This window comes from Salmo salar, chromosome ssa02, assembly GCF_905237065.1.
Source record: "Salmo salar chromosome ssa02, Ssal_v3.1, whole genome shotgun sequence".
Classification (NCBI taxonomy): domain Eukaryota; kingdom Metazoa; phylum Chordata; class Actinopteri; order Salmoniformes; family Salmonidae; genus Salmo; species Salmo salar.
Window position 1 is genome coordinate 61768511 of NC_059443.1, and position 22727 is coordinate 61791237.

Consider the following 22727-nt stretch of genomic DNA (forward strand, 5'->3'; position numbering starts at 1 on the left):
CAGCGCATGTTCAGTAGTTAGTATTTAGTGAATCAATGTTTGTGGACAAAGCTAACGTCAGTCAATGAATAACCCCGCCTTTTTAAAGTAAAATTGGACAATGACAGGTTTGTTGAAACGTCAATCACTTGAAAGATGGACGTGAATGGACAATTAGGGAAACGCCCACTGAAGTCAGTTTCCGGTTTGAAAACTTGGTGTGCTTCTGATCCACACATGTGAGCTTGCATACCAACTTCTGAACTGGATATTTAAAAGAAAAAGGTAGAGTTTGCTGGTGGATGTAACATTTGTATAAACATGTACAATCGAGGAAAACGTTGGCACGTATTGATTGTTGTATTTTTTTGTTTTAACCGATTGTCTGGTTTGTATAGCTTGCATGCTAACGGACTGTAGCTTACTAGCTAACGTTAGCAATGCAGCTGATGTTTTGAGATGTGCTAGTGGGGATGTAGCTAGTTAGCAAGCCATCAAGATTCTAGTTAAATATTTTGTGAAGCAGAAGGTAAATAATACACTCAATGTGCATGTAGGAATGCCAAAGTGTTCACAATCAAAAGCTTTATCATAGGTGTATTAGAAATAGTCGATATATGAAACTGTACAATCATACATTGCTTGACATGTGCAGTGGTGTAAAAATACTTTTAAGTACTACTTAAGTCGTTTTTTTGGTATCTGTACTTTAATTTAGTATTCATATTTTTCACTACATTTCTAAAGAAAATAATGTACGTTTTACTCCATACATTTTCCCTGACACCCAAAAGTACAAATTACATTTTGAATGCTTAGCAAGACAGGACAATTGTCCAATTCACTTATCAAGAGAACATCCCTGGTCATCCCTACTGTCTCAGATCTGGCAGACTCACTAAACACAAATGCTTCGTTTGTAAATTATGTCTGAGTGTTGAACTGTGCCCATGGCTATCCTAATAAAAACAAGAACATGGTGTCGTCTGATTTGCTTAATATAAGCAATTTTAAATGATTTATACTTCTAATTTTGATACTTAAGTACATTTAACACCCAATACTTTTAGACTTTTACTCAAGTCGTATTTTACAGGGTGACTAACTTTTACTTGAGTCAATTTCTTTAAAGGTATCTTTACTTTTACTCAAGTATGAAAATTGGGTGCTTTTTCCGCCACTGGCATGTGTTCTAAAAGAGCCCTTGTCGCCCCCTTTCCTCTCTGATTGATAACATTCACTGTGTAATTTGTCTCTGTAGACCTTTAAATCAGTAAACAACCATGGCATCAACGGAGGAGGACTTCCCTCGTGGAGGTAAAACCAAGCAGACCACTGAAAGTAAAGCAGAACCTGTGAGAAGGCATACAGAAGTGGACAATCTGTTTGAGGTAAAAAAAAAAACGAGTCTAGTCAATCATCAATGTGATATACGAACCTTATTGTGGTTTAGCTCAAGTTAGCTCTGGTCCAGAGATTCGTTCGCGACAGTGCAACCTACTGACACCCTGGACCAGAGCTAAGCTCAAATGTGCATCTCAATCATTATTCTGACTCAATACAGATACTATTGTGGTTGACTCTTTCAGACACATGAACCAGAGGAATCCAAGAAAAGGAAGGGACAGAAAGAGGATGCCTTGAAGAAAGCTAAGAGGCAAAAGACGAGCAAAGAGGAGGCTCTGAAGCTCAATACAACAACCTCTGTAGATATCCTACAGTTAAAAGTAAGTTCAATCAACAACATACGTTTTAACATTTTATATTTCTCTGCCATCTCATTTCCTTTGCACACCCTTTGAATGTGCTCTGAACCTGGGTCATGCTCATAAGGGCACAACGTTGCATTTTTTAAAAAAGATTGTGTAACAGGGAAAGGGGTAAACAAGTGTTTCTTATTGGACAAGTCCAGGGAGTCCCTCTATGTTTCAGTACATTTTCTTCTGGTTGATTACTAATGAACACAATCCTGTTTTTTTACCCCCAGAGCTTGAAGGTGGGTACCCTACTGCTGGGCTGTGTGAAGGAGGTGGCAGATTTTGAGGTGACGATTAACCTGCCCAGCGGCCTTTTGGGATACCTGAACATTTCCAATATCTCGGACTCGTACACCAAGATACTGAGTGACCACCTGGACTCTGCTTCTTCAGAGGTAACACATTTAATCTAACTCCTACCGAGGGGATTGTTCTGTTTTATATAGGTAAAAGGCTGTGCACTTGTTTTTGAGATGTCTAATAAGGCAGTACTAAGGACATGTCCTCACTTGACACATAGATGCTAGTTCTGCTATCAGAATACGATAATCACTGAAAAGACAGTTCTAGGCGCACAAAAGTCGCGTTGGGTTCATATAAGGCTGATCACCTCAGGGACGCATTGTGTGCAGATTTCTCCGCAGTCTGGACGCAATCAGGCTACTGAAAGCGTATTTAGTGGGCGAGGTCATCAGCATTCCAACGGCAAGTCTTTAGAAACTTGTTTTTTGGGAGCGAGAGCCATCTTTTCATTATATTGTTGTGGGGGAAATAGTGTGTGAGGAACGTGTTTGCTGGCTTCATAAATGCAATCCAGCTGGCTAATATTTTGAAAAACACAATTTTGTTTGGCTAGAGTTATAGAGATGGTTATGCTAACCCCTTTAGCTTTCCGAGCTTGCTGGCTAGCTACAGGGGCTAGTTGACTAGTTACACTATTTTGCTACTGCCATCAAGTTCTTGTGCTATTATCATCTTTTGCCTATGCCACCGTTTGCAGAATGCTTACTGACATTTGAATATAGCGCGGGAAAGGGAATCCGGACACTGTGGACACGGTAGACATATTTAAATGTAGAGTAGATGCATGATCTAAAGTCCTTGATCAGAATACAACAAACCTAATGAACTAGTCTACACACGGCCTGAGCGGTCTTATCCTCATGTTACACCATATATAGAAGAACTGTGCTCTGAGTTCTTCTGACCTCACGGAGTTCAGAAGAAAATGCCTGATACTGTACGAATGAGGTGTGAACAACACATCCTAATGGATCCACTTTGGTCTTTCTCTCCAGGAGATCTTCTCTCTCTCCAGTCTCTTCTCCCCGGGCATGCTGGTCAGGTGTGTGGTAGCCAGGTTGGACACTGCCAAAGGAGGATCGGTCAGCATTCAGCTATCAATCAACCCCAAAGAGGTCAACAAGGGCTTCAGTACTGGCTCTCTGAAGGCTGGTTTGGTGAGTCAACACCTACAGTATACGTGATATAGTACAAATTAAAAACAGGCTCTGGGCCCGTGATCTCCTCTTCAGTGATGATACGCTGACGAGTCGGAACGGGGCACAGTCTGTCTCGGGGGGGGTCACTGAGTCAGGGTCACGTTTTGTGTGTCTGGGCCCAGTTCCTTCAGTTAAAGGCATAGAGGCATTTGTCTAAGAAGAGCTAGAAAAATAAAGAAAAGTTGTGATATCCTGTTTATGATTTGAGGTCATATTTTAGGCTAAGACTGATGTCACGTTTTTGTTTCAGATCCTGAGTGGTTGTGTAGAGAGTATTGAGGATCACGGCCACCTGGTTGACCTCGGCATCAAGGGAACCAAGGCCTTCCTGCCCAAGCAGGCAGCCAAAGACAAAACCAATAGTCCCAAAGGTATCTAAAAGAGTCCCCTTTCACATCAAATATAGTACACATTCCATTCAATGTCACGCTGTTAGTTTCTCCAGAGGTCTGATACATTTCTTCAATGTACTCTGTAGACGTCAAAATTACTAATGTGTTATTAATTGTGTTGAATGTGACTTTTCTGGGTCATGTTCATTGTGGCTCGCAATCGAAAAAGTTTACAATGTTTTGCAACGGAAAATATAAATGAGTATGGGTAGCCCCTTCCTGTTTCAGTCTGTTTTCTTCCATTTGATGCCTAATGAATACAACAACCCTGGTGTTGCAGAGCTGAAGGTGGGCCAGTATGTGACTTTTCTGTTGGAGGAGGTGAAGAACGATGGGCGTGTGGTCCGTCTGTCCATCAGCCCCACGGCGGTGGCTCAGGCCGTTGCAGACACAGAGCACGGCTGGACCCTTACCAACCTGCTGCCTGGCCTACTGGTCAAAGCCCAGATCAAAAAGGTACATTGACTGAATACTGTATTCTAACAACAATCTTATACATATTAGTAGTCTAAGTCTAAGCACAGAGAAGTGTTGGTTTACACCTATGATTTTAAATGAACAATTACACCGTTTCGTGGCTTAGTATTGTTGGCAAATGTCTCTTGTTGCTTGACGTATAAACTTTTTGTAATATTGATAGCAACTAGAGAACTTGCAATTTAGTATATCTGAGAGGTCTCTTCTTTTGAAGTCAATAATATGTTGATTTCCTGTTTCATTGTGGTTGACCCTGTGGTTCTAGGTGACCCTACACGGTCTGATTCTGGAGTTCCTCTCCTCCTTCACCGGCCTGGTGGACTTTATGCACCTGGAACCAGAACAGGCCTCCACATTCAGCGAGGGAGACAACGTAAGAATTTACAATCTATTAGGCTATTGCCAATCAGTCTGTCGCACAGTTGGATGAGACAGAATGGTATAGAATGTCGGACTTTGCATCGTATGAAAGTGAGTTTTTCAACAGTAATCGTACATGCAAGAGTTGTACAAATTTCTACCTCAAATAACAAAACAAAAACAAGCAATTCGTGAGAATTTCAAATTGGCCAATTATGACTGTAATCTAGTTTAGACATTACATTCAGTTGACCTTTATTGACTTTTGACCCCTTTCTCTCCCAGGTGAAGGCCTGCGTCCTTTATGTGGAGCCGTCCACCCGGCTGGTGGGCCTGTCCCTGCGCAGCCACCTGCTGCAGCCAGGGGGCGATGTGGACCTGGTGGCCACTGAGAGGATAGGGGAGGTGGCGCATGGCTGCAAGATGACCGCTCTCCATCACCTGTCTGGAGCCATGCTGAAGCTGCCTGACCAGACTGTGGTGTTTGTACATGTGAGTCCGTGTTGTTAGACCATACTTGTGTTACGTCTTGTGAGTTTAAGTACCAACTCGTGTCTTTGTACATGTTAGTTCCTATTGCTGGTAGACCATATTGTTGGTGTACCATACTAACTATAGCCAAGGCCCTCTTTGTAGACCTGGTAGAGCACCTTACTACTGCCAAAATGCTAAGGATAAAAACAGTGTTGTAGAGAATATTGCGACGGTTTTGAATGAGGAAGTTCATCAGCTATGGTGAGAACATAATGGTGAGCCCATGCCCCTTGGATCATGTGACAAACCAACATTAAAAACAATGCAAAACCTCAAACCCATGGCTGTTTTGACCTGGCCCAGTGAAAGTGGACTGATGTGGTCTGTGACTGGCCTAGGGGCAGGGGTTTGATTTGATAGCTCCGTTTCTCCCGTCTCCAGAGGAACCACATGAAGGAGCCCAGGGAGGCGTTCAACCTGAATCGTGTCATGGCCAAGCCTGAACACACCTGTAGGATCATGGACTTCAGCCCCATGGAGCAGGTGCACCTGGTCAGCCTGCGTCAGTAAGTGTGGTGTGTGTGTGGATGGACATCCTGTAGTGCAGTGGTTTTCATTTTCTTGGCCAGAATTTCTGGCGACCCCCCCCCCCAAATCTAATGATTTACATCAACACTTAACCAATTCAATATTTTCTATCAAAATTAGGAGAAACAATAAATACATTAATTCAATGAAATAGTAATTTTCAAGTTATCATTTCTCAAACGTTTGTATATTGTCCCATATAATAATCTGTATTTTTAATTGTCTGTTTGGGGTGACCCCACTACAATTCCCAAGCAACCCCACTAGGGGTCACGAACCCGACTTAGAATAGCGTGTGTGCGTAAAAGCCCTGTTGCAAATGTGTGTGACGTTTTCAATTCCATTCAATACATCTGGAAAGGACGTATGTTTGTTCCAGCTTGTAAAGGACGTCTGTTTGTTCCAGCTTGTAAAGGACGTCTGTTTGTTCCAGCTTGTAAAGGACGTCTGTTTGTTCCAGCTTGTAAAGGGCGTCTGTTTGTTCCAGCTTGTAAAGGACGTCTGTTTGTTCCAGCTTGTAAAGGACCTCTGTTTGTTCCAGCTTGTAAAGGACGTCTGTTTGTTCCAGCTTGTAAAGGACGTCTGTTTGTTCCAGCTTGTAAAGGACGTCTGTTTGTTCCAGCTTGTAAAGGACGTCTGTTTGTTCCAGCTTGTAAAGGACGTCTGTTTGTTCCAGCTTGTAAAGGACGTCTGTTTGTTCCAGCTTGTAAAGGACATATGTTTGTTCCAGCTTGTAAAGAACGTATGTTTGTTCCAGCTTGTAAAGGACGTATGTTTGTTCCAGCTTGTAAAGGACGTCTGTTTGTTCCAGCTTGTAAAGGACGTCTGTTTGTTCCAGCTTGTAAAGGACGTCTGTTTGTTCCAGCTTGTAAAGGACGTCTGTTTGTTCCAGCTTGTAAAGAACGTATGTTTGTTCCAGCTTGTAAAGAACGTATGTTTGTTCCAGCTTGTAAAGGACGTCTGTTTGTTCCAGCTTGTAAAGAACGTATGTTTGTTCCAGCTTGTAAAGAACGTATGTTTGTTCCAGCTTGTAAAGGATATCTGTTTGTTCCAGCTTGTAACCTTGCGGTCTCTCCTATAGGAGCGTCATTAATGCCCCGTTCTTCAGAAGATACCATGACATCCACCCTGGACAGATTGTTCAGGTAAGATATTTTTTATTTTTAGTTTGTCTCTCTCTCACACAACACCTCTGAAAGGTCTTCAAAAAAATAAACCACATTTGCCCATTAAAGTGTGTGTGTAGGGTGGAAAAATTCTGGTAACTTTTCTAGGTTTTCTAGAAATCCAGGTTGGGGGATTCTGGATGATTTGCTCCTGATTCCAGGAACCTTCCAACCGGGAATTGTGCATTCCTAGTGGCGTGTGTTTTAACCCAGTTTGTCCTCTCTCTCTCCCAGGGCACGGTGACATCCCTCCAGAGCCATGGCATGATGGTGAAGGTGACAGACTACATCAGAGGCCTGGTTCCACGGACACACCTCTCTGACATCATCCTCAAGAACCCCGAGAAGAAGTACACAGTGGGCATGACCATCAAGTGCCGGGTCAGTAGTACTGTGTAACCTTTAGAAAGGGTCAACTGTTGTGACCTTTAACCTTGGGGAACCAATCATTGATGAAATAAACACCTACTCATAATTCTCTTTAGCAAATATTAGGTGTAGGTTAATCTACCTAATAAGTAGATGAAAAAGTGTCTTATAAGGATCTGACCCTTTTTTCAATTTTCGTCTAAAATGTCATACCCAAATCTAACTGCCTGTAGCTCAGGACCTGAAGCAAGGATATGCATATTATTGATACCATTTGAAAGGAAACTCTTTGAAGTTTGTGAAAATGTGAAATGAATGTAGGAGAGTATAACACATTAGATCTTTTTTGTTCCATCGTCTTTGAAGTGCAAGAGAAAGGCCATAATGTATTATTCCAGCCCAGGCGCAATTTAGATTTTGGCCACTAGGTAGCAGCAGTGTATGTGCAAAGTTTTAGATTGATCCAATGAACCATTGAATTTCTGTTCAAAATCTTGTCAATACTGCCCAAATGTGCCTAATTGGTTTATTAATAACTTTTCAAGTTCATAACTGTGCACGCTCCTCAAACAATAGTATGGTATTCTTTCTGTAATAGCTACTGTAAATTGGACAGTGCAGTTAGATTAACAAGAATTTAAGCTTTCTGCCAATATCAGATATGTCTATGTCCTGGGAAATGGTCTTGTTACTTACAACCTCATGCTAATCGCATTAGCGCACATTAGCTCAACCGTCCCGCGGGTGGAACACCGATCTGTAGAGATCCTTAAGAGGTTTTAACGTACTCTGTACTTGCTTGTCTGGTTTGCTGTTTAATCTCTTAGTTTAAAACTGTTTCCCTCCATCCCTCTGTCTCAGGTGTTGTCGGTGGACCCACAGGAGAAGAAGCTGACCCTAACTAGGAAGATGGCCCTGGTAGATTCCTCCCTCCCCCTGTTCCTGACCTACGAAGATGCCCGCCGCGGTCGCGTCTCCCACGGGTTCATCGTCTGTGTCAAGGACTTTGGCTGCATCGTCTGTTTCTACGGCGAAGTCAAGGGGCTGGTGCCCCCCAACGAGCTCAGCACGGAGCCGGTGATAGTTCCTGAGAACATGTTCTACGTCGGACAGGTGAGGGGAAACAAAATGGCTGCCTGGAACTTTTCTGTATCTTGATAATTCTTATGCGTTGTCGATTTGTGGTTGTTTTTCTGTGTTCTACTTGCGATATAGGCTAATTGTCCTCTTGAATAACCTTGAAGTAGCCTACTGATAGTTATTGAACTTTGACACATAAAACGGTCACTTTAATTGAAGTTCTTCCACCAGTTTGTCTTGCCGGTGTCAGAAAAGGTTCAGTTTTAAACTTCTGTATCAAAACAGGGAAGGCTTAGTTTAGACAGACAGCCCAATTCTGATCTCTTTTTCACTAATTGGTCTTTTGACCAATCACATCTGAAAAAGATCTGACGTGAAAAGGTCTGATGTTAAGTGTCAAAATACCAATGAGTGGAAAAAATATCAGAACTGGGCTGCCTTTCTAAACACAGTTTTAATGGCTACCTTGGTTCTCTGTTCTATTCAGGTGGTGAAGGCTAAAGTGCTGAACTGTGACGTGGAGAAGGAGAAGCTCCTTCTTTCCTTCAAGGCAGTGGCAGGAGGAGACACTGAGGCACCGCCTAAACCCACGTTTGACTTTGAGGTTGGGAAGGTAAGAAAATGGCAGCACATTCTTTCATATTGTTAACACATATAATCATTTCTGAATTTGTAAAAAAAATATGGTCTCTCTTTTATATAGTTGCATGTTCTATGCAGTTGTTGAATGTGTTAGGTTAATCTCCATTGTTGGCTTGGAGTCTAAACTGATCTTTGCGTTCAGTTTTTTTTGTCTTTTTATTGTTTTAGAAAGTGGAGGTTAAGGTGGTGAGTAAAGTCCTTACCGGTCTGGAGGTGTCCATTCTGCCAGAGGAGACCACCGCCTTGCTACCCATGATGCACCTCTCCGACCACGTGTCCAACTGCCTACTGCTGTGGGAGGGGCTGCAAGAGGGTGACATCATCTCCAACATTGTCTGCCTCAGCAAGAAGAAACCGAATATTGTATCCTTTTCATACTTTTAAACTTCAGATCGCTCACTTACCTTCACACATTGATTTCAGACACATAGCCCAAAACATAACAGACCGCTCTCATCAGTGTGGTTGAATGTTGTGTTCGTCTCACCATTGCGGCTGGCTGTCGTGGTTGTGTTTAGAATGTAGTGGCTATACCAAGGAAACGACTACCTCTTACTAAAGGGCATCGTAACCGCTTTTTACTGTAGTACGACTACACAGTACCTTTCCCTTAACCCTGCCTGTCTCAAGACCCTGACTAAAAAGCCCACTGTGAAGTCATTCCTGGAGGAGGGGGGCGTGGTGGCTAAGGAGTTCTCTGACATCACAGTTGGGGTGCAACTGATTGGCTGGGTCAAGAACATCATGCCCTACGGAGTGTTTGTGGAGTTCCCCTATGGCCTGGTTGGCCTGGCCCCTAAAGCGGTGAGTTAATTGGGAAGGAGTTACTAGTGGCATTTAGCCTCAGTCAATTGGAGGTAGTGGGAGTAAATTGGAATGATTGGAATGTACTAAGAGTTAGTAGGGTTCAATGGGTGTTAGTAGGGTTCAATGGGTGTTAGTAGGGTTCAATGGGTGTTAGTAGGGTTCAATGGGTGTTAGTAGGGTTCAATGGGTGTTAGTAGGGGTCAATGGGAGTTAGTAGGGGTCAATGGGAGTTAGTAGGGGTCAATGGGAGTTAGCTAAGAATATTTTATGCAGTTTGTTGAAAAGGTATAGTCACCCTGACAAAGATCCACAAGGATATGAAGCTCAATCATATGGTGGACCAAAGAAACCCTATCGGAACAGAATATTTTTCAGGATTCGTCTCTTTGTAGAATTTATGCAGCTCAGCTCTCCTTTCTCCTTCAAATCATCAACAACATTGTCTAAAAGCCATTAGTATAGAATCATTTATATTGACGTACTCTTTCTCCTCCAGGCCATAAGTGACAAGTTCGTCAGCGACACGGGGGCTCACTTCCAGCTGGGCCATACGGTGGTTGCCAAGGTGACCAACTTGGACGAGGAGAAGCACAGGTTCTTGGTCAGTCTCAAGGTGTCAGAGGTCACCTCCCCTAAGAGAGACGGCCAGGCCAGGCTGATCCAAGGCCTGCAGGAGAGGAAGGCCGTGATGGAGATGATGGCCAGCAGAGGTACGTGTGTTGAGTTGTAACATTGTTGTCAACTGTTCTAGGAACTATTAGTTTTCTTACGTTTGCTAAGTTCCCTTTTCCTAGTAGGTTCAAAAGTGCTATTCCAATCAATTTAAATTGATCAAAATGATTATGCTAAGAGTTAGCTTTAACTCTCTCTTTTCTCTTGTTCCTCCTCCCTCTGTCTCTGACAGGTGACTCTGACCTATTCACGCAGCTGTCTGCGGTGACCATAGGCCAGAAGATGAAGATGAGCGTAGACGAGGTGAGGGAGGATGGGAGTGTCACCTTCAAGTCAGACGAACTCAGCGCAGCCACCGTACTGGCCACCAAGGACAATGTGCCGGGTGAGTATTCACTATATGTCCAATCAGGGTTGGGCTCAATCCCCTTTCAATTCAGGAAATTAATTGAAATTACAATTGTAACTCCTGCATTAACTGAATTTACATGGAATTGACCCTGTACCCAGTGGAACTTCTACCAGACATAACATGGGGAATCTTTTGACTTTTACATTTACGTCATTTAGCAGACACTCTTATCCAGAGCGACTTACAAATTGGTGCATTCACCTTATGATATCCAGTGGAACAACCACTTTACAATAGTACATCTATATCTTTTGGGGGGGGGGTTAGAAGGATTACTTTATCCTATCCCAGGTATTCCTTAAAGAGGTGGGGTTTCAGGTGTCTCCGGAAGGTGGTGATTGACTCCGCTGTCCTGGCGTCGTGAGGGAGCTTGTTCCACCATTGGGGTGCCAGAGCAGCGAACAGTTTTGACTGGGCTGAGCGGGAACTGTGCTTCCGCAGAGGTAGGGAGGCCAGCAGGCCAGAGGTGGATGAACGCAGTGCCCTTCTTTGGGTGTAGGGACTGATCAGAGCCTGAAGGTATGGAGGTGCCGTTCCCCTCACAGCTCCATGGGCAAGCACCATGGTCTTGTAGCGGATGCGAGCTTCAACTGGAAGCCAGTGGAGTGTGTGGAGGAGCGGGGTGACGTGAGAGAACTTGGGAAGATTGAACACCAGACGGGCTGTGGCGTTCTGGATGAGTTGTAGGTGTTTAATGGCACAGGCAGGGAGCCCAGCCAACAGCGAGTTGCAGTAATCCAGACGGGAGATGACAAGTGCCTGGATTAGGACCTGCGCCGCTTCCTGTGTAAAGCAGGGTCGTACTCTGCGAATGTTGTAGAGCATGAACCTACAGGATCGGGTCACCGCCTTGATGTTAGCGGAGAACGACAGGGTGTTGTCCAGGGTCACGCCAAGGCTCTTAGCACTCTGGGAGGAGGACACAATGGAGTTGTCAACCGTGATGGTGAGATCATGGAACGGGCAGTCCTTCCCCGGGAGGAAGAGCAGCTCCGTCTTGCTGAGGTTCAGCTTGAGGTGGTGATCCGTCATCCACACTGATATGTCTGCCAGACATGCAGAGATGCGATTCGCCACCTGGTTATCAGAAGGGAGAAAGGAGAAGACTCATTGTGTGTCGTCAGCGTAGCAGTGATAGGAGAGACCATGTGAGGATATGACAGAGCCAAGTGACTTGGTGTATAGCGAAAATAGGAGAGGGCCTAGAACTGAGCCCTGGGGGACACCAGTGGTGAGAGCACGTGGTGCGGAGACAGATTCTCGCCACGCCACCTGGTAGGAGCGACCTGTCAGGTAGGACGCAATCCAAGAGTGAGCCGCGCCGGAGATGCCCAACTGGGAGAGGGTGGAGAGGAGGATCTGATGGTTCACAGTATCAAAGGCAGCAGATAGGTCTAGGAGGATGAGAGCAGAGGAGAGAGAGTTAGCTTTAGCAGTGCGGAGAGCCTCCGTGACACAGAGAAGAGCAGTCTCAGTTGAATGACCAGTCTTGAAACCTGACTGATTAGGATCAAGAAGGTCATTCTGAGAGAGATAGCAAGAGAGCTGGCCAAGGACAGCACGATCAAGAGTTTTGGAGAGAAAAGAAAGAAGGGATACTGGTCTGTAGTTGTTGACATCAGAGGGATCGAGTGTAGGTTTTTTGAGAAGGGGTGCAACTCTCGCTCTCTTGAAGACGGAAGAGACGTAGCCAGCGGTCAAGGATGAGTTGATGAGCGAGGTGAGGTAAGGGGAGAAGGTCTCCGGAAATGGTCTGGAGGAGAGAGGAGGGGATAGGGTCAAGCGGGCACCTTAGTCATCGCGATGAACCCAATAATAGAGCTTTGTTTACCCTTCTACCAGACACAAAATGAGGAATCTTTTGAGTGTGACACATGGGGAATGTTTTGACTGTTACATCATAGTTATAATGTAAACTAAATGTGTGTAATGTTTCAGGTAAGTTGGCGACGGGACAGAAGTGCATGCCGGTAATCCTCCACGTTGACCTCATGACCTCTCAAGTCTACGTGTCCCTCTTGACTAAACTGACCGGCAAGAGGCAAGAGGTGAGTACAAGGCTGCATCGCAAGTGACACCCTGGTTCCTATATAGTGCGTTTGGAACACTGCCTTACTAGTATCATTTGTGACTACGTGAAGCTTCTTTATGAGTGATTGGGTGGCTGAAAGGTCAATAGTGGATAATGTGGTTAATTTGGTAAAACATTTTTTGAAAACATTCAATGCAATAGATCTGTATTATCCCTGAAGTTGAAACTCCCTGCACCCTTATGGTCTAAACAATCTTTTCCACTTTGAAAAGCCTTAAAATCTTGATAGTTCATAACCTGTGTCCTTATAGGTGGAGGCAGGGTCCACACACACTGCCACTGTGCATCACGCCGACCGCGACTTTGCCGTCATCTCATTGGGCGACACGGCCCAACTGACGGTCATCCAAACCACCAATCACCCCAACGAAACGTTCCGCTTCGACTCTGAGAAACTGACCGCCGGTAAAACCCTGACGATCACCGTCACCAAATCCAGCTGCGAGGCACTAGAAGGTCTCCCCCTAGTGTCCTGGGAACTCGCCCCGCCCGAACGCAAGAGATTCATCTCCGACTCCAAGAGGTCGAAGGGCACGTATCGCTACGGCGACGTGGTCAAGGGGAAGGTGAAGAAAGTGAAGCCTACGTGTGTGCTGGTGACGCTAGAGGACGGGAGCACGGGGTGCGTGCACGTGTCCGAGATACAGGAAGTGGTGTGCGTGGGAACGTTCCCCACGTCCCTCCTCAAGATAGGAAGTGAGGTCACAGCCCGGGTCATCGGAGGACGGGAGGGCAACAGTCACAGGTAAGGATAACAATATCGTAACAGATTTAAGTAGTCACATTTTCTTTATATAGTTCGATCATTTGAAGGATATTTCTGAATTACAGGTATTCTGTTTGAAATATTTGCGTTATTTTAGTGTTGCAAATATATATTGTTTCTTTTTTTTAGGTTCTTGCCGTTCTCCCATCCCAACTTCACTTACTCCATGCCTGAACTCACACTTCTTCCCAGGTAAATGTTCTGAACATTTAGAAAAACATATTCTGTTATTATAGTGCCTTTTTGGTTTCTTGTTAGATCATCTTTCCCTCTCTGGTCACAGTAAACTGAAAGAAGACGCAGATATTAAGCCTGTCAAGACCAAAGAGATGCTGAAGCGTTATCAGGTCGGAGACGACGTCATTTGCTTTGTGTCAAAGGTGAGTTTGAACAAACGTAAATTGAAGTTAAGTGACTTGTTATACAGAATGTGTGAAACATGTTTAGTAGTAGTACTAGTTGTGTTAAATGTGTATTTCTTCCTCAGTACTTTCCAACGAGGAAGTGTCTAGAAGTGACTACTGGTCCCTCAGTAACTGGAACTGTTGAACAACTGGCCATGACCTCTGACCCTAAAGTATGTTTTATATACACTTAACTTTTTTCTCATTCCTTCTATGGGGAATTCCCTCAAAGACCTCAAGACATTTTTGTAAAACTGTAAAATGAAGATGGTGTCATCCCTCAGATGTCCCTTATACTGTATGGATCTGTGTTCACCCTAATAGGTTCACTGAAATCTTTTTTATTTTTATGAATTCAGGATGCCAAACACCCAGAGAAGCTGTTCAAGCTGGGCCAGGCGGTCAGTGCTAAGGTGGTGACAGTCAGCTCCTCCAAGCCCTCACGCCTCTCATTGTCTCTCAATGGTAAGAACACAAAATAAATACAAGACACACCACTCTCTTCTAACCATCAATACAGTGAATATAAGACCCTTCTCCAACCATCAATAGTACATTGAATATTACATAGAACCTTCTAAACATCAGTATATTGAAAATAGGTCCTTCTAACCACCAATACAGAAATATCAAGGTATAACCAACTTATAACCAACGTTTAAACTTTGAACCATCAATACAGACAGGTCAACTCACCATATACAGCTCTCTCGCTGTGTTGTAGTTGCATTTACTCACTCGTAATGTTGGTTGTCAATCACTGTCAGGTGTACACAAGTTGGAGAAGGGCCATGTAATCATGGGGTTGGTGCAGAAGCTAGATCCAAACCTGGGTCTGCTGGTGAAGCTGCCATTCAGCGCCATGGGAACAGTTGCCATGGAGGACCTGGCTGACAAATATAAGCCAAAACCTCTGGAGCGGTACAGCAAGGACCAGCTGGTCAGGTCAGTGGCACGCTTTAAACCTGGGTTAAAGGCTAACTGGACCAGTCTAAAAGTTAGTCAAGTTAAAATGGTTTTGGAGTGTTAAATAAAAGACCAGCTTTAGAGAGTTATGTAATTCAAGTTATTTCAAGGTTAAACTAAGTAATGTGTTAATGTTTTTGTGCTCTTTCTAGGTGCTGCATTGTAGGAGAGGCGAAGAGCAAATGGCAGCTGTCCCTCCGCCCTTCGAGGTATGATTCCCTCTCTGACTTGGTTTTCATGGACAAAGTGAATTAAAGAGTTCAAGTGTATTAGGAAATAACTCCCAAAGCAATAACGACACCCTATACATGTCTCTCTCTTCATTCTTCTCCTCTATTCTACTGGTCCATTCGAACTATCATCATATATCTATGTTAGGCGCTTTGAGCAGTGGAAAAGGGCATTTTCTAAATGAATCATTTGAATGATCTTTCAGGACGAACCCAGGGAAGGCCTCAGTAGTAAAGGACCCAGAGATTGTGTCTCTGGAAGACCTGTCAGAGGGGCAGATCGTCAGAGGCTATGTGAGGACTGTCAATGCACAGGGAGTCTTTGTTAGGTAACTCAGTCCATTATCCCTTTATAGAAACCAGCCCTTTTATTCAAAAAATGACATACCTTTACAATGTCCTGGAAAGACATGAAACTATGAATGAAAAATACATGTAAGGTTTTCATTACTTCTGTATTATACTTAGACAATATATCTCCAGATTCACATATTCACACCTTTAGTATACATGTACAATGGTCTGGGAAGATATGAAATTATCATGCAGCTTTTTCCTGAAGATCAATTATGATTATGAAAACCCAACGTAGAAAAGCTGTTGCTATGGTAATATAGCTAATTGAAAATGTTGCCTTTTTGTTTTTGACAGTTTGTCTAGATCCATAAAGGGCAGAGCCCAGTTCCAGAAGGCCACTAAGTACTTTGTGGCTAGCCACCAAGACTATGCCAAGAAAGTACCACAGTCCACACTGCTCACCACCAAGATCCTCAGGTAAGACCCCCCCCCCCTACAATCATTTGGTACAACCACACCACTGCTAGGGGAATAGGTTGGCCCTTCCTGACCATCTAATTCTTGAATAGGGGTGTTCCATAAAACAAGGAAGTTGTTAGTCATATTGTGGGGTAATAACCTAGATTTAATTGTTTTATTGAACATGTTTGTGACCCACAGGGTTATTATGGAGCAAACAAGAGCACCAATGTGTAGGAGTTTTTAGTTTTCTACATTTAGTTTTTTTTAACATGAATGTGTTGTTCCTCTCAGCATCGACAAAGAAAAAGGGCTGGTGGATCTGTCTCTGCTCCAAGAGGACACTGGGAAACCAGACGTTATCCCAGAATCCCTGGGGCTGCACCTGCGCGTGACAGGAGAGGCCAAGGAGAAGCGTGACGCCACCAAGAAGAGGAAACGCACAGAGTCGGAGAGCAAGCAGGTGTCTATTTGTCCCTCTTTTCTTAATACAAGGTCATCTAACGTAGCAGGCGTAAAACAGAAACGCCTGAGCGGGGTCACCACATCCAGTTTTCAGAGGAAAAGGAAGCTACGTTGGAGATGCTGGATCCCTGAAAACCGGATGTTTCTGCTTTCTAGTGACCCCACTGAGGGTGAAATACAAGCTAATCCTTTCTAGTGACCCCACTGAGGGTGAAATACAAGCTAATCCTTTCTAGTGACCCCACTGAGGGTGAAATACAAGCTAATCCTTTCTAGTGACCCCACTGAGGGTGAAATACAAGCTAATCCTTTCTAGTGACCCCACTGAGGGTGAAATACAAGCTAATCCTTTCTAGTGACCCCACTGAGGGTGAAATACAAGCTAATCCTTTCTAGTGACCCCACTGAGGGTGAAATACAAGCTAATCCTTTCTAGTTTCAATCAACAAAGTGATACGACATTTGCAACAAGATAGCTGAGATGTGCGAGTGCTTTTTATTAAAAAAATTATACGTGTAATACAATTTAGATAATAAGCTATTTTAAAAAGAAACCTGTCCTCTTCCATGATGTCACTGATACTAATACTACTACACAGAATAGAGGAAGCACTGATCTCTGTATAACTTGGATTGCCCTAGCAGTTCGACTGGGGACTGGAATGTCTAATCCATATAATCACTTATCTTGTGTCTTAACACAGGGAACTGCAGAAAAAGTTCTGAAGAAGAAGAAGACGGGGAAAGGGGAGGACAGCGACAGCGGAGTGGAGGTGTACTTCAGAGAAGAAGAAGTAGAGGAGGAAAAGAAGTTGGAACCTGCGGAGGTGGAGAAGCCCGTCCCAGTGCAGCCGGCCAGACTACAGGTGACCGGAGGGTTCTCCTGGGATGCAGCGCTGAGCGCCCTGAAACCAGCATCCGCTGCCCTGGGGGGAGAGGACTCCAGCGACGGGGAGGACGACGAGGTGAACACTAAGGTAAGGAGTAATGCTGGGGTTGCACTATGAGTGCTACCTACTAAAGGAAATCGCGTAGTAAAGGAATGTTTGCATTGCATTTTGCTATGAGGGTTATAATGGCTGTACAGCCTCCAAAATGTTCATGGAGGTGTACGTTTGACCTCTCCCTTGGATTATTTATAGTACTGGTGTTGTCTTTATGACCTTTCTCTATCTCTCTTTCCTTCCTCTCTTTAACTGCCACTCTCCTCTAAATCCTTTCTTCTTCTTTCCTTGCTTTCATCCCCCTCGTCCCCCCAGCCCCAGAAGAAGTCTCGCCATGAGCAGGAGGTGGAGAAGCGGGAGGCTGAGAAGGCCCTGACCAAGCTGGAGACGGAGCTGATGGACCCAGGCCTGCGACCCCAGACGGCGGCTAGCTTTGAGCGCCTGCTACTCAGCTCCCCTGACAGCTCTCTGCTCTGGCTGCAGTTCATGGCCTTCCACCTGCAGGCCACACAGATAGAACAGGCCAGAGCGGTGGCCGAGAGGGCTCTGAAGACTATCTCCTTCAGGTTAGTGGTGGGGTGGGGTCAGGTGTGTGTGTGTGTTCATAACACGCTCCTTAGATCCACCTCTGGAGGGTTCTCCTGTGCTGGTGCTGTCGTCGCTCTCTGAGTGCTGCAACTCCAGCCTGGAGGCCCTCAGCAGCTTTCTGGCTGTACAGTTGGAGGTGCTTGAGTCATTGGTGTGTGAGAGCAGTCTACCTGCCTCGCCCAGCCCCACTGTTGCTCTGGCAACCCTCAGTCCTACTAGGGGGATTCTACCAGCGCAGCTAGGCTGTGGGGCGGACAACACGAAGAAGAAAACGGGTCCTGTGGGTGGGTTGGCGTGGGGGGGATATGAATGTGTTGATTAGGTCTGGGCAGTATACCGTATTTTATGATGTACCGGTATTGATGCACGGACCGGTTTATTTATTTTTTTACTTGACCTTCTAAAACGGTATTTGAATGTTGGGTTTGTTAAATGGGATACGCTTTGTGTAACGTCCATTTTTCTAGTTTACTTCGCTACTTGGGTCATCTCTCTGCTCTCTCTCCATGCCCGTTTCCACAGACCTAGTCCCGCCCCCCGTCACTCAAGGAGCGCGTTTGTTGTTCCTCGCCCAGGAGACACTTGCGTTCAGTCTGCATGGTCAATGCAGCACATGCAACAATGTTGATGACAACGATGCCGTTTTCACTTTGCTTCTTAATATAAATCCACTAGTGTTCTGTAATTACACTATTAGTTTGTGTTGCTTACATCTGCAAACAACTAGTTTGTCTTTTCTTAGAAAATTGGGTCTTAATCTTATTTGCCGCAAATGCTAATCCCTAGTTAGCTGGCTAGCTAGCTAATAAATGTACTGAGTCAGAGCAAACGTAATCAGCTATATAGCCTGATAATACGTGTATCTTCAGTATCAACAGTATCTTCTAAATCAGAGAGGAATACGCAAAGCATGAATATGTTAGCTAAATTAAGTAGCTTAAAGAAAACATTCAATGTAGCCAAAGATTATAGGGTCCCCAAGGAGACACTTGTCAACACTTTGGTTCCTACCCTATCACAATAACTCCTCCCTGGCATTTTAATTCGTTGTCATGTCAAACAACACTATTCAAAGTGCCCACTATTATATTCTAACTATAGAATTAGAATAATCATTCTAGTTCCATGATTCCAACAGTTCACCCAAGTGTTTTGCTCTGAATTGCAAGTCAAATCGCAGTTGCCACATTTGGTTAAAAATAAGGCCTAGATTGTTTGCCCGTATCGTGCAGGCCTACGTGGCAGTGTGGAAATGAGCTCAAATTAGTGCAGGAAATGCAGAAATGTAGAAAAATGTAGACAAATATTTGGGGTTGAATTGAACAGTATTAAACAATCAGAATGTAGAAAGACCCATTTGAAAATCACTTAGAAAATATGCGTTGCCGCCCTAGGGTCACGCACTACTCATAAAGCAAATTTAGAACATTTATTCAAAAACATAAAATACCGTCATACCGCCTTTAAAAAATATATATAATTTAAAAACCCTAGACTAGTGTTGATTGTGTGTAATGTCTGTATCCTGTCTGTCATCAAATAATTCGTACAAAAATGTATCACAAAAAAAAAGAGTGAAAGAGAAAGAAGGAAAGTGTGTTTAACGTATGTATTCTATAACACGCGTGTATTCTCCCGCAGAGAAGAGCAGGAGAAGCTGAATGTGTGGGTGGCTCTGTTGAACCTTGAGAACCTGTATGGGACAGAGGAGAGTCTTCAGAAGGTGTTTGAGCGAGCCGTGCAGTATTGCGAACCCATGCCCGTCTACCAGCAGCTGGCTGACATCTACGCCAAGTGTCAGAAGACTAAGGTAGCTTACTGCCAGGGCTCACAAACATTCATTAAAACGGCTAACATTCCTCAATGAAAAAAGGGATATACTTCACGTATTTACTTGTCGTATTAGAGCACGTTAGATGTTGTATTGGGAGTTTCTTTCTGAGCTTGTAAGGTTTCTTCTGTTGAATGGTGTGTAGGAGGCGGAAGGTCTGTACAAGACCATGGTGAAGAGGTTCCGTCAGGAGAAGGCTGTGTGGCTGAGCTACGGGACCTTCCTGCTTCAGCAGGGTCAGAGTGACGCGGCCAGCGCCCTGCTACAGAGGGCCATCAAGAGCCTGCCTAACAAAGACAGTAAGGCCCCTGTTATTACCTTTAGGACTCATACACACTGTTTGGGAGCCCCATACACACCTTTTGGGAGCCCCATACCTCAACACATTCTCCATTCGACCTCTAGCTCCTATTGGACACTGGGTTGGATTGATATAAACAAGTTGGCAATGGCGCCATCTTGTGGAATTCTGGCTGTATTGCCAATCTTTCCTGTCCTGATTCTACTCAGTCCGTTTATCTTTCAACAGATCTACTCGCCAAGTCATTTTTCCAGGTTGACAGCTCTTAGTTAGTACCTTTTTGACTCTATGACAAAAAAGTACTAACACCTTACATACAGTATCTCCATGTTAACCATCCACCTTCTCCGTCGTCCTCCTCTTCAGATGTGGATCTGATAGCGAAGTTTGCCCAGCTGGAGTTCCGCTACGGAGACGTAGAGCGAGGAAAGACCATGTTGGACAAGATCCTGACCAGCTACCCCAAACGCACCGACCTGTGGTCCGTCTTCATAGACCTCATGGTCAAACACGGCTCCCAGAAGGAAGTGCGGTGAGTGAGCCCGACGGCACCTCACTGGTTTTGTTTTGTTTACGAAACGACGTTGGAATAGCCTGATCCCAGGTCTGTTTGGCATGACAGTGACCATAGGAGTTGGCAATAAATCACCAACACATCTGGGACCAGGCTAACCCGGTAATATTTCATTTATGAAAACATGTCATATTTGAATATTAAATAGGATCAACTTTAGTCTAGGAAATATGTACATGTAAGTTCAACACCACTTCAACTGACAAACTTGTATTCATTAATTTGACTTTTGTAACACATAACCAGTCATGAATTTAGGTGTTATTGAGGGTATATGCTAACTACCATATACAGTGCATTCGGAAAGTATTCAGACCACTTGACTTTTTCCACATTTTGTTACATTATAGCCTTATTCTAAAGTGGATTAGAAAAAGAAAAATCCTCAATCTGCACACAATACCCCATAATGACAAAGCGAAAACAGGTTTTTGGAAATTGTTTTGCACATTTATTTAAACTAAAAAACAGAAATACCTTATTTACATAAGTATTCAGACACTCGAAATTGAGCTCAGGTGCATCCTGTTTCCATTGATCATCCTTTAAATGTTTCTACAACTTGATTAGAGTCCACCTGTGGTAAATTCAATTGATTGGACATGATGTGGAAAGGCACACACCTGTCTATATAAGGTCCCACAGTTGACAGTGTATATCAGAGCAAAAACCAAGCCAGGAGGTCGAAGGAATTGTCCGTAGAACTCCGAGACAGGATTGTGTCGAGGCACAGATCTGGAGAAGGGTACCAAAACATTTCTGCAGCATTGAAGGTAAAAGGCACATGACAGCGCGCTTGGAGTTTGCCAAAAGGCACCTAAATGATTCTCAGACCATAAGAAACAAGGTTCTCTAGTCTGATGAAACCAAGACTGAACTCTTTGGCCTGAATGCCAAGCGGGATGTCTGGAGGAAACCTGGCACCATCCCTACGGTGAAGCACGGTGGTGGCAGCATCATGCTGTGGGGATGTTTTTCAGCTCAGACTGGGGCGAAGGTTCACCTTCCAACAGCCAGAGCCCGGACTTGGGCCCGATCGAACATCTCTGGAGAGACCTGAAAATAGCTTTGCAGTGACGCTCCCCATCCAACCTGACAGAACTTGAGGGATCTTCAGAGAAGAATTAGAGAAACTCCCCAAATAAAGATGTGCCAAGCTTGTAGCGTCATACCCAAGAAGACTCGAGGCTGTAATCGCTGCCAAAGATGCTTCAACAAAGTACTGAGTAAAGAGTCTGAATACTTATGTAAATGTGATATTTCATATTTTATTTTATACATTTGCAAACATTGTCATTATGGGGTATTGTGTGTAGATTGAGTTTTTTTTTATTTCATTTTAGAATTAGCCTGTAACGTAATAAAATGTGGAAAAGGTCAAGGGGTCTGAATGATTTCCGAATGCACTGTCATTGGTAGCAAGGTGTTTCCTGTCATGTGACCTGGTCTAACATCCTGTTTCCTGTGTTCAGGGCTGTGTTTGACCGTGTGATCCACCTGAGTGTGGCGGTGAAGAGGATCAAGTTCTTCTTCAAGCGTTACCTGGAGTATGAGAAGAAGAACGGCACGCCAGAGAGCATCCAGGCTGTCAAGGAGAAGGCTCTGGAGTACGTGGAGTCTAAAGGGACCGAGGCCGCCAGATAGAGACACACACACACACACACACACGTACGTCATGTTTTGGGCATTTTCCAACAGCTGTTGTGCAACTGTGGGGAAAAGAGGCAAACTGGCAATGAGCTCAAGGGAAGCCTGACCTGAGTGTCATAACAGCCTCGACACACACACACACACACACACACACACACACACACACACACACACACACACACACACACACAGATGGACACCCTGCTGTTGGATATTCAGAGAAGACATTTGTTAATTGCTTGAAAGCTTTCAAATGGTGACATGTCACACATGATATGGACTTGGAAATGTGGGAGGTCATTCTACCTGGTCGTTTTAACCCATTTTGTATAAATAGCACCATTTAAACTAAATTGACTTTTTTTGTGTATGTATGGATGAAAAAGCATGCTGACCTGACTGAATAGAATGACTATCATTTTGTAATAAAATAAATGATACTAACTGATCTTGTCTTATATACCATCTACTAATCATTTACAC

General features: G+C 44.2%; 1 protein-coding gene and 1 non-coding gene across 2 annotated transcripts; both read left to right on the forward strand.

Moving 5' to 3' along the window:
* Positions 1-179: 179 nt before the first annotated feature.
* On the forward strand, positions 180-22692 carry LOC106588633 (protein RRP5 homolog). The gene is made up of 35 exons (XM_014177810.2): positions 180-264; positions 1241-1370; positions 1569-1706; positions 1967-2131; positions 3035-3196; positions 3489-3609; positions 3911-4086; positions 4373-4480; positions 4753-4959; positions 5383-5507; positions 6611-6674; positions 6930-7076; positions 7926-8177; positions 8632-8757; positions 8955-9149; positions 9417-9590; positions 10090-10303; positions 10498-10650; positions 12616-12725; positions 13021-13514; positions 13665-13727; positions 13819-13915; positions 14023-14112; positions 14299-14404; positions 14707-14884; positions 15058-15114; positions 15342-15464; positions 15787-15909; positions 16186-16354; positions 17061-17333; positions 17616-17866; positions 19530-19698; positions 19865-20018; positions 20387-20552; positions 22067-22692. The coding sequence occupies exons 2-35, from the start codon at positions 1263-1265 to the stop codon at positions 22236-22238; spliced, it is 5430 nt and encodes a 1809-aa protein (XP_014033285.1). The 5' UTR covers positions 180-264; positions 1241-1262; the 3' UTR covers positions 22239-22692.
* Positions 17907-18147, forward strand: LOC123739869 (small nucleolar RNA SNORA53). Its single transcript, XR_006767980.1, has one exon. It is a non-coding gene; the product is annotated as a small nucleolar RNA SNORA53 (small nucleolar RNA).
* Positions 22693-22727: the final 35 nt, after the last annotated feature.